Consider the following 11851-nt stretch of genomic DNA (forward strand, 5'->3'; position numbering starts at 1 on the left):
AAAGTCCGACGCCTCAGGCGGCTCGGATCAGCTCTCCTAACTGTCCTAACTCGGTTCCCTTTTAAAATTTTTAAAATTAGGCTGTCTTATCAAAGTGAACGCATATGGTCGGTAGTTTATAAAACGATTAATGTTCATCTATAAAAACTGTGTACCATAATTAATTTTACCAAACAGTTGTTACATTCAAAACACTTCTGTCAAATTATGGGAAATTTTAGTAACTTTGTGTTTACTAAAGAAATCGTAAACGTTGTTGTAATTGTCTTTGAATTACATGAAATTTATTGAATGATAATTAACTAATTTAAAGTCTGTATATGCTGTATTTAATATTCATAAAAAGACTTTTACGTTTAAACAACGTACTTACTGATAACGTTACTGTTTAAAAAATGTATTTCACCATTTAGCTAATGCCTTATGGAATATTGGCGTTATGTATTTCTTTGTAATAATTTGGTTAGTTTGTTTAAAATGCTTTTATCTTGTTATTTTGAACTAGGATCGAGAGCTAGTTATTGATCCACTGATAACAGCCTTTCCCTATGAGGAAAGACAGTTATTCTCTATGCGTGTTAGAGAACAGAGGTGCGGTAGCTCCGTTTACCTCTTAATTATTTTTTTTAATTGGATTATAATTGTTTTGCATTGCGTGATCAGTATTTCAATTGCTTTTGTATTCTGGCTAATATTGACAGCGTCCTAAAGGAATTTATAATCCTCACTTCAGATTAGATCTCGTGATCGATTATAGTGAGGTTTGAAACTGCTGTAATGAACTAAATTATTAACTACTGAACACTACTTGTAAATTGAATAGTACATTACTATTTCGTGAATATATTTATATATAATTTCCGTCAATGATATTGGCTGTTTCTTCTATACAACACTGTATATTGCATTTTCCACATATTTCAAGATCATTCATCTTGCTGTATTCATAAGGTTTAAAAAAATGTATATTAAAATACTCAGAAACTATTAGTTTACCTTGTTTATTTTCTAAAACTTTAAATTACTGGTATTGTAGATGTTTCATCTTGGCTCTCACAAGTATTTCAGAACACCTGCCAGAACCTTTGCTCAATTAAAACCACCCAAGGGGCATGACGAGGAACACCTTCCAGAACCTTTGCTTCATTAGAACCACCCAAGGGGCTGAAAGGAAACACCTTCCGGTTCATTTGCTATATGAAAAACCACCCAAGGGGCATGGCGGGGAACACCTTCCAGAACCTTTGTTCCACTAAAACCACCCGAGGAGTTTGACTGGATTTTGATGATTGCTCTGGATGTGAGTAGTCGAAATACTCTTGTGTGTTGTCAACCGCGAACTTTTAATTTCGGTTATTAAATAAGTTTAATTATTATTATTATTGCATGAGTTCACTGTCTCAATTCGATGATAACAGTTTCAAAATGTTTCACCACTGATAAAAATAGAAATTAAAGTGTAAGTTTGCAGATGTATCTTTAAGTTTTACCTGAACTTTCTGTATGGCACGGCTTCTTCAATAAACTGATATACGTAAAATATTCGTTCTTTATTTTAGTGTTATGAACCATTGTATACTCCAACCATTGTATGGTAAAAATTAGAATGGTTAATTGATTATAACGTCTGCCTTCGGCCAATGTTTAATAGTCTAAGATAGAAAAGTAAAATATACGATTTGTTAAAAATTAAGCCAAATCTAGCGTTTTAAAATGTTGGGTGGTTCTTGAAATGGTGGAACAACTCTTGACACGTTTTGGCTCTTAAATAAACATTTTCAATTAGCTATTCTAACCTTGTAATAGAAGTATTGATGACAGGATATAGAAACAATAGTTGGTCCACATTTTAAATCTTGCTTACATATTTCATGCTTAGGGTAAATGAATAAGTCTGAATCTTCAAAAGTGGCATACAAGCTTGAAAAGTAAATAAGTAATACTAATTAGGAAATGGTTGCAAAATCAAAAGTGCATAACTTAGAGATGTTTTAAAACAATTATGTAATAGTACAATTGAGTTTAGCTCCAGTTCACTTCCTCTTAGTGCAGCGTCTGGAATGTGACGCTGTCGCAGACTTGACTCATGAGAACTGGAACTCCAACAGGCATAGTCTAGAGTCCAGATGTCTGTAATGTCTAAACGATGTACAGGTCATTTTGATCTTTTGGGATCTTTTGGGATGTACGTCACCGAAACATTTGGGATTTCTTCAGACGATCATGACTCCAGATGCAGCTATGAAGTCTGTGACGGCGTCAGGTTCCAGATGTTGAACTAAGAGGAAGGTGAACTTGGGCTAACTCATCAATCACGTACCTATAAACGTAAGGATAAAAGAACACAAGATAACACCAGAAAGGACTAACAAAAAGTAAACAACTGCACATCATTTTAGGTTTGAAGACCATCAAATGAATTGAGATGAAGTAAAAATAATATAGTGTGAACCTCAATTCTTTAAAAGACAAACTGAGTTTTCATACATTAAATTAGCAGACCAACCGATCAGTCAACCATAAGGCCGCTTTGGATACCAATTCAAAAAATTAACTAACAAGGAAACTTAAAACCTTAAATAGACAACAAGCCAATGCGAAAGGCTCAGTGTGGTTTATTAAATTCATCTAGAATGAACCAATAATAAAAAAGGCCCACTCCCGTTTCATCCCCTTTTTTGTCGCCATTTTTTTCTGCCGTGACGATCGCCTTATACTGTTGGCCTTTGTCATTTTTGGTTCGTCCGTGAGTGTAGACCTGTATTCTGTAGTTAAGTTTTAATAATTAGTGTTGTATTTCGATTTTATAAGGGCATGGAGTTTACACACAACATAGTTGTCGTGATAAATGATTTATGCGTGTTACAACGCGTTGGTATGATTTTTTTGTTTAAACCAGATTATAGTTATGTGTTAGGTTCGGCATCCACCTGAGGAAAACATCAGATTGCAGATCTCTACGTTTACTATTGATGTTTTTATCACAGAACGGATGGCAAATGTCCTGTAAAATTCATTTTTCTTCATACCCATTTGGTTCTCAGAGAATAATCCATATGAGGATAGTGTGACAGACATATTGAGCAGTATACTTAGATCCATGCAAGTATTTATAAGAAGTGATGCAATGCTTAAACTTTTGCTAAAAATTGTGGGCTACTCTATTCGAATATTCTAGTTATGTGTAATCCTAACACTCCAATCCTTACAGCACATTAAAATTGCAAATGTCCAGAATCAATCAATGTCAATAATAAATTTCAAACAAAGAACTTATATATAGGTAGTATTCCCCTTAATCAGGTAAATTAAGTTAAAAATAATAATTATTGTTGTCATTGTCGGACTATACTTTAATTAACGTGTTTAATACGATCCTGTAAAATATTACTGTTTATTTTGTTCGTCGTCAGATAGCGCAAAACCACCACATTTCAAATACAGCAGATTTTAGCATTGGCTGAAATATCTTCTAATATGCTGTTACATAAGCAAAGGTATGGTTCTGACAGTTACTATTACAGTATTATTAAAATCATAGCAATCATTAAAGTAACGATAACTGGTGTGAATAGCAACATATTTTCAAACAAAACTTTGCAATGGTATAAGATCAATATTTTTAGTTTTTAAATGTAGGCAACAAACAAATTTTAAGTTTACCTTGGCACTAATTATTCCATGGATGTTGTGAAAAGTTAATTGTAGCTTGAAAGTTACATGCAATTTTGTACAATCAAAAAACGTTACATGTAAGTATTACATATGTAACTAGCTTTTACAGGTGACAGGAAAAACTAAACTATTAATGTTTATATTGACCTTTTGGAAGTTGAACTTCAAAACATCATGAACCATGATGAAACCAACTTGTTTGATGATCCTGGGAAACGAAAAACGGCTGCAAATACCCTGAATGCATCCTGAACACAAGCAAATACCCTATATACGTCATGTTTGCAGCCACCGGTTCTGGTGAAATACTACCACCTTATGTCGTGTGTAGAGCCAAAGACATATGAGCCTGTGAAAGAAAAAGTGGCCTAAGTCAAGTTACCATTTTTTTGAGCAATGAAAGGGTTTACTAAAAACAGTTGCACAAATCCAAATGTAAATATTATCTTAAAATTATATCTTATTTTTATTCTATGATAACCATTTTAACTTTTAGGCAGTTTCAATTGTAGTTTTTTACTTATTATAGTTTTATACTAATAAAATGATAGTATTAAGTATGACTTACACCACTTTTCCTTCAACAGTTACGGATGGTGATGAATAATAAAGCGTTGTTGCCATGAAATAGTAAGTTTATTATTAAAACAATATTATTCAAAGTAGCTAGTAAACATATTTAAAATATTACAATAAAATATTAAATTATTTAAAATCAGGATAAACATTTGTTGTAATTTTTAAAAAAATTAGTCTGTTTCTGATTCACTGTCGATAACTGGGTTCTCATCACACTGACTTTGCAGCCACTAGATTCATAAAAAACCCATGGTGGATTGGTGGTATGTATGGAAGAAGATCGATCATGTCTTTCTTCTTTGAAACAGTGACTTCACGAGGATTCGAATAAAGAGGTTCCATTAAAACATTGCCCAGATTTTCGATGTGTCGTCCTCTCTTGGCAGGTGTAATATCCAAAGCATCAAAAGGCATATCATCATTAAGAGTTTCTTTATACAGGATTTTAAAGGGTTCATCCTGTACATACCTTAACCATTGAATCTTGAGCCAAGATATGGGTTTACCCACAGCATTTTTTCTTTCTTCTTGTGATTGATTTCTCATGAGTTTGAGTTGAAAGCATGTCTTTCTGTTGCATTTTCTTCACAAAGTAAGGTTTCTTGTGTTTGGGTTTTGCAATAACGCTATATACCAATCTTGAGGGGTATACATCGCCTTTCCTTTGGAGGCTTTCTCTATAACCTCAAAATCACCATCGTTGGGCAAATAAGAATGGCCACTCGTCATAAACTTATGATCGATAATCTTAATGTTATTATCTACTTGCTGTACAAAGTGCATCATAGCTAGAGCAACTTTAACATTGCGGTTCTGCCCACCGCAACAGTCACTAAACATGACAACATGGTTACAGTTTTCGGGGACTCTGTGACGTAAATGCTCAACTATGCAGGAACTTATCTCCTGAAAACCCCGTGAGGCTGTTACCACCTCGTCCCAAACATACATGTATCCTTTTACTGTGGATAGCTCGTGACACCCTAGGTTATACACATACATATTGCGTTTATGATACGCTACAGAACAGATGAGTCTAGGGAAAGGTAATGCTTTTTGGAGATCAAAAGTAAATGCATAGTAATATTAACATCTGAAATTGATTTGGATTCTTCCATTGCCTCTTTAAGCTTTTGCCTGGAAAGATCCGCTTTACGTAAATGCAACTCATGAGCAGTCTGAAGAGTTTGCTTCTCCTCATTGTTTTCACACATTTCAAATTTCACTTTGAATGTGTTGCATTTTGTGCAGGTATCTTTCCGGGGAGGATGAAAATGAAGATTAAATTCGAAATTAAAAGTACGGTGGTAAATGGCTTCTGACACTGGTTATGCATTGCTAGCAGCACAGTGTTCTTTGTACAAGTTGTACATCAGTCTAATGTTAAGGTTCTCTGAGAGATATTTCTTATTTGGATTTTGGGTCCTTGTGTAGTGTGATTCGTTTGAAGGGAAAGAAGAAATTTGATCTCTCACTATTTTTAAATGTTCATCGTCTATTTTGTAAGTACATGGTTGCTTTCCCCTCATATCAGACCCAGGTACTTGTCCTTGACTAATTTTTTGCAAGGCTCTAAAATTCCGTCCATCTGAAATCTGAAAAATTTGTAAAATAAACTTTTTACAAACTACTACATTAGCATTTGGCAACTGAAGATGATTCTTCACAGGTTTGCCTTTGTTTCCTCGAGAGCCATCTCTTATTCTATGTGTACTAGGCATAGTTACCTTGCAAAGCCCAGTTATATAAGCAAACTGAAGGAATCACAAGGAACAGTGGAATAAGTCAGACATACACCACTCTTCCATCTAATGGATCAGCTGTTCTGTTTAACACAGTGTGGAACAGTGAAGCAAGTCAGACTTATACCACTATTCCTTACAACAAAACTAATATTCTGTTAAATACAATTTTTTCAAAGACCAATAAACAGTATAAAGAATTGACTTGCTTCTTTATTACTATGACTATCTCTAAGCAAGTCAAGAGTTTTGACTTGCTTCACTATTCCATCAAATGTAATGACCCTTAAGGAGTTCATATCAGGAACTGAAAATAAAAAAAACTGACTTACACCACTTTTCCTTTCACAGGCTCATATGTTAAAGTTGGAGAGTTGGTGGGCCAACCAGCTCTACATATAATCTAACAAAAACTGGATGGTTTGATGCATTCTGCTTTTCTGGTTGGGTAGACACTTTTGCCAAAAAGGTTGAAAGGAAAAAGATACTTATTGGTGACAACCTTTCTTCTCATTTTCACTGAAAGTCATCAGGATTTGCCATGAACAAAATATACATTTTGTTTTCCTGCTTAGGAACTCGACCCATTTGACTCAGCCCCTCGAAGGTCAGTTGGCGAGCTAAACTGGAGGGTTGGAAATGATGGACAGTTTGAAAATTTTGACCATTTCCTGGTTTTGTTATTGTCATAACTTTGTCAATTTAATCTTTGATGTATCTCTTATAGTACTCAAGATCCCGTCAGTGTGCTTCTTGAAAAGAACATTATAACAGATTTTACAGGCTCATTTAATAATGATGCAATTTCAACGAGGCTATCTCTCCTGTTGGCTACGCCTATGCTAGAGTACACAAAGTACGTTTGTGTCCAAACCTCTTGAGAGCGTATTCATTACACAAAACAACAAACTTTTCCAGTAATATGTAAATATTTACTTTCAGAGATGATGTACATGACCTCAGCGATAGCTCTAAAAATAAAGTTGAGGCATATCCATTTACTGTTTCTGAATATAGCAATGGGTTAGTTTAAGCTGCAACGTTCCCTTACCTTCTCGGAAGGGTGAACTACGCAAGGGCAGACTAAAATACAGCCCGGAGTGTGCCCTCCCTCACCACTAATCGCTACGTCACACTATCCGTCCGGCTCGCCCTATACTCTCCACGTCTTTATCACAGATGATTGCTTATAAGCACTGCAAACTCTTTTGATGCATACAAGTTTACGAAGTATGCATGTCACTTTAAACTATAGCTAAAAAATAACCTAATATAACCTATTATAATAAACAAACTACTCTTAAAATGGAACAGTTTGTTCAGGCAAGTATGGCCGTTAATTATCTCCGCTTGCAATTGGAAACCTACAACATTAACTTCTTATCAGTGATGAGGCTGTGCTCTTGCTTATTTCCATAGACAGAAGTGGATCGGTGGGACAGCTCTTGTGACGGTACAGTATCATGACTGCGGCCCGTATTATAGTCTTCCACTTCTCCGCCGAGAGATGGCCTTCAACTTCAAACTCAAATTCCTCAATAACAATTTGACTTATCATAAAAATGAAAATACCAAATGACTTTACAAAGTATATATTGAACACTGTAGGTTTCGGAACAAGAAAACATTTTCTGTAAGGACCTAATTTACAAAAATATATTTGTCTATTGAAATGCACCAAAGTCTTCAATCTGTGCTAAAATTCTAGGCAATACCTCTCGATAATATTTGCTCTTAAAATTCTGTGTAAAACAGTACATAAGGGCGTCGTTAGTCTCCGGTGTTGTGACATCCTGTACACATTGCGGATCTGCCATTGCTACTCCTAGCAGGCCTTGCATGACCTGAATCGCAAACGGAGCCTTGGCTTTCATCTCAAGATCAAAGTCTTCTTTTGAAAGAGCCTCACTACACTGTAGCTCAGACAGAGTCGTGTTCAAAGTTTGTCGGTAAACTTCAAAAAGCTCTTCTCGGTGGTGATCTCGAACGACCTCGTTGGCGCTGCTAAACCAGAATAAAATAATGTCCAACGCAAACGAGTTCAAATGGCTCAGTTGGAAATCAACCAATTTGACATCTACAACATCGCCAGTGTCGTTGTACTTGAACATGATATTGTTGGTCCAGGTATCACCGTGGTTCAGGACTAATAGTCCATCTCCAGGTGTCGTGATCTCGACCATTTTATCCCAGAAACGAATGGAAATTTTACGAATCATTCCAACAAAGCGCTCACAATCTTCCAGTTTCTCGACGGTATCAACATGTCTGTTCATTATAGTTATTGTTTGCTCCTGCATTGTTAGTTTTGAACCCTCAGGGTCATCTTTTGGGAAGAATGGGTGCAGCCTGAACTCCTCAAACAGCTCGGGGTGTCTCTGCTGTGCTAACACCGACAAGGCATGAAATCTCGCTAGACTCTCGAGGAAACGATGGCAATGAACAAAGTCCAGCTGTTGCAACCTGTCTGCCATCTTATATCCATTTTCCCGAAGATCTTCCAGGACTAGAAAACTCTTCAAAGGGCAAAGGAACGGTGTTGCTGATATCCTCATGCTATGTAAGGCATACATCTTCGGAAGAATTTCATTGTACACTTTAAGCTCCTGTGTGTTTACTCTCATTTTTTCCATTACCTCCCGTACAAATCCAGACTCCAGTGGGTTTTGATGATGAGAGATACAGTCTTAACTCGATCAGTCTTGTACTCCACGCTGACTCTGAACAGATGACTCAGATAGTTAGCTCCTGGTGGAACAGCACGCTGGCATCTGTATTTGATCACTTTCACTTCCTTGGCTCCATCCTCCACTGACCGCAGGACTTGGGCAAGATAATTATCATTCAGCCAATAAGGATTGAGACTATCCATTGCGTATCTGGAAATATAAAATTCCTTAAGATTATAGACCCATAAAGTTACAGTATGACAAGGAAAATATCATAACTAATGAAATACTTAGTGAAATCTGAATCAAATACACACTTCGGATAAATAACAGTACACCAATTATAATATAAATTAACACCTAATATACTTGATTTTGAGTGCATTAACAATACATATTAGTGGATATTATGTGGACCACATGTGATATTTGAATATGGCTTATTATAAGACTTTCATCGTAGTATTACACATTTCGTGCATTCATCTAAATACAGTCGATGGACCTAACTGGTTTGACAGAAATGAGCTTTTAATTTTTTCTACGTAATGGGTCGTCTTATGAAATTTATGTTATCTAATTTTGAGCTTTTTCTTATGTTTGCACTATAGGATCTTATATATTCTTAATATCTATTACGACTGTGTACCCAGATGAACAAAATTGTTCGTACCTCAATAATTTCGAATACTTCTTCGTGATTTAATTTATTTATAATCATTTTCAATTTAAAATCTTAAAATTTTATGATTCGCGAAATGTCAATCAAACGTTATTCTTTCTGACTGCCATTACAATTATTTTACATGTGAAATGACAAATAATACTTAAAAAAGCTGGAGGACATGGCCATCTTTGAAAGCTCCCAGTCCCAACATGTTCCTGCCTGTAGGAACTCCCGGGATCTAAGAACTTCCCGCCCTAATGGAGCTCCCGGCTCATGGAAAGTTTAAAGAAAGTGTTTAATTTAGTATTTTTATGTGTGATACAATATAAGTATTTACGATATATTACACTTTTAACATTAGTATTTTACAACAACAATATTATTGTTTAATATTGAAATAGATAATATAAATAATAAGTTGTAATTTCTACTAACTCTTGACAGCTGACTTCGAGTTAACAACTCATGGTAGAGCAATATAACGACAAAGTTTAAAGACACTTTCTGTACAAAACCCTCCACAGGATCCAAAATTAGAAAAAGAAACCAATTATCCACATTTAAAGATTTAACACAAATGTTGGCTACTGAGCAGCTGAATGATCTAAAATCGTTTCGTACTACTGAAGAAGAGCCTATAAAAATATTTGTGACAACCTTCATGGATCAAAGCTAAAGGTTTTGATAAAATATGATCTTTATAAATAAAATTTACAGATGACTTGAAATAAAAAAAAAACTATATACTTACGGCCCAAAAAAAAAAAAAAAAAAACAAAATTACATGGCCAGGTTTTGTACTTTGGAAGGTTATTTATTGAAATTAAGATGCACGATAAAAGTGAAAAAGTAGAAGACTACAATGCTTCAATGTTCAAGCTACCCAGAGACTAAGAAAGGACAGGACTATGACCACTGTTCAAAAGGCTCAACGATCCTGGCATTTCAACGTTAATAAATGTTAAGGACAAAAAGATTCATGTTGCAGGTTTAAATATAGTATTAAAAATAAAGTCTTGACGGCCCTATGAACAAAATGCTTAGGAATCCGTTTTTTTCAGGGACCTGAGCTTTGAGAGTTGAAAATATATGTGTATAATAAGAGAACCAGATAAATGGTAATGAATAGTTAAAAATTCTAAGGCCAGGAAACTCAGAGAAACGTGAGATTCTTAAAATTAGAGATATAGGAGGAAATCCACAAAAGGAAAACACATAATGAATGTAAGAACTGCATGCCAGAAGCACATAGACGTTTACCTTGCATACCTGCAAACGTAATTCTAATAATTGTAAGTTAACCCTAAATTTAAGAAATAAAATAGAAAATCTTACTGCCAGAAAAATATGATGAGCTTAACCGGAGATTGTTGTCGGAACTGGCATAACAAGCTCCCGCTGATAAAATTGTTATTCCTTATTATCTGCAAGGTTATTACCAACTTTAGACAACTAATCTGAGAAAGTAAATAATTACTTTACATGTAATCAGTAGGAACTCTACTTAGTCTTAACATTGCGCAGTGGCGTAACTTGGCCATGGCTAAGGAATAAAACTGCATAAATGTAAATTTTAGTTAATTAGGTTGTACCGTTATTATAGTACATATTATTTATAAAGTCTGGAGATAATTTTCTATAAATCAGAGCAACTTTTCGGAAATACTTAATTTATTCCGAGTTTTAAATTTCACTCAAAATTTAACAAAGTTTTACAAAATCTTGATTTGCGTTTCTTCAAAATTTCTCTCAATCAGTCAAGTCTAATTTAGAGTCTGATCAAAATTAAAAATGAAACTAAAAAGGTATACTTCACCAAAATGGTTTAAATTAACAAAATAAAATAAAAAGTTCTCTTCTTAAAATATTCAAAATCAAAATTACACAATGCTTGATGTAAACTTTAGGATCAAAATCTAATTTACAATACTTCAAAAGTTAAATTAACTAGACTCTGTTATATGGCAAAAGTTAGAAAATTTAACACAACAGTATAAAACAAAAGATGTTAAAACTAAACGCTGGTACGAGACTTACTACTTTGAAGACTATGGAGGATGAAAAACTATTACGCACTAAAAAAAAAATTTAAAACCTGACTTAAAACACACCGGGTAAAAATTAACTCTATATCCCAAAGTATAGCAATAGAGGAAGTACTATGGCTTCTGAACTGCACGTGTAGACGCTCTGCACTCGATTTGAAGACTACCCCTCTCTCTTCAAACCAACCGGCTCGGGAACCTATCACCGTTGACATCTCTAACAGCTGGAGAGGTCAAAACCAACAAAATAATGTCCACGCACCGCGTCTAGTTAACATAGAGCCTACTTCCTACCGCGATTCAGCAGAATGATTATAACTACGGTACAAGGTAATCCAAAGTAAACAATTTAACGGGTGTATTAAAAACAGCTTGGACTGCTGTTATAACAGATTCTTTTTTATATTGTTAGGACTTTTTGGGGGGGGGGTTCTATCCTCTTTATCCCTCATCTCTAGTCCGTCACTGACATTG

At 34.9% G+C, this 11851-nt stretch overlaps 1 protein-coding gene across 1 annotated transcript; it reads right to left on the bottom strand.

The window, feature by feature from the left end:
• Positions 1–7572: 7572 nt before the first annotated feature.
• LOC124371340 lies at positions 7573–10722 on the bottom strand. The gene is made up of 2 exons (XM_046829669.1): positions 10668–10722; positions 7573–8875 (listed from the first exon to the last, which is right to left on the bottom strand). The coding sequence occupies exon 2, from the start codon at positions 8627–8629 to the stop codon at positions 7661–7663; it is 969 nt and encodes a 322-aa protein (XP_046685625.1). The 5' UTR covers positions 8630–8875; positions 10668–10722; the 3' UTR covers positions 7573–7660.
• Between the last annotated feature and the right edge of the window lie 1129 nt (positions 10723–11851).

The sequence above is a fragment of the Homalodisca vitripennis genome, unplaced genomic scaffold, assembly GCF_021130785.1.
Source record: "Homalodisca vitripennis isolate AUS2020 unplaced genomic scaffold, UT_GWSS_2.1 ScUCBcl_1261;HRSCAF=4660, whole genome shotgun sequence".
Lineage (NCBI taxonomy): Eukaryota > Metazoa > Arthropoda > Insecta > Hemiptera > Cicadellidae > Homalodisca > Homalodisca vitripennis.

Excerpts from the sequence above, each read along its gene's own strand:
- LOC124371340 (XM_046829669.1), bottom strand. The coding sequence starts at position 8,629 with ATGGAAAAAATGAGAGTAAACACACAGGAGCTTAAAGTGTACAATGAA.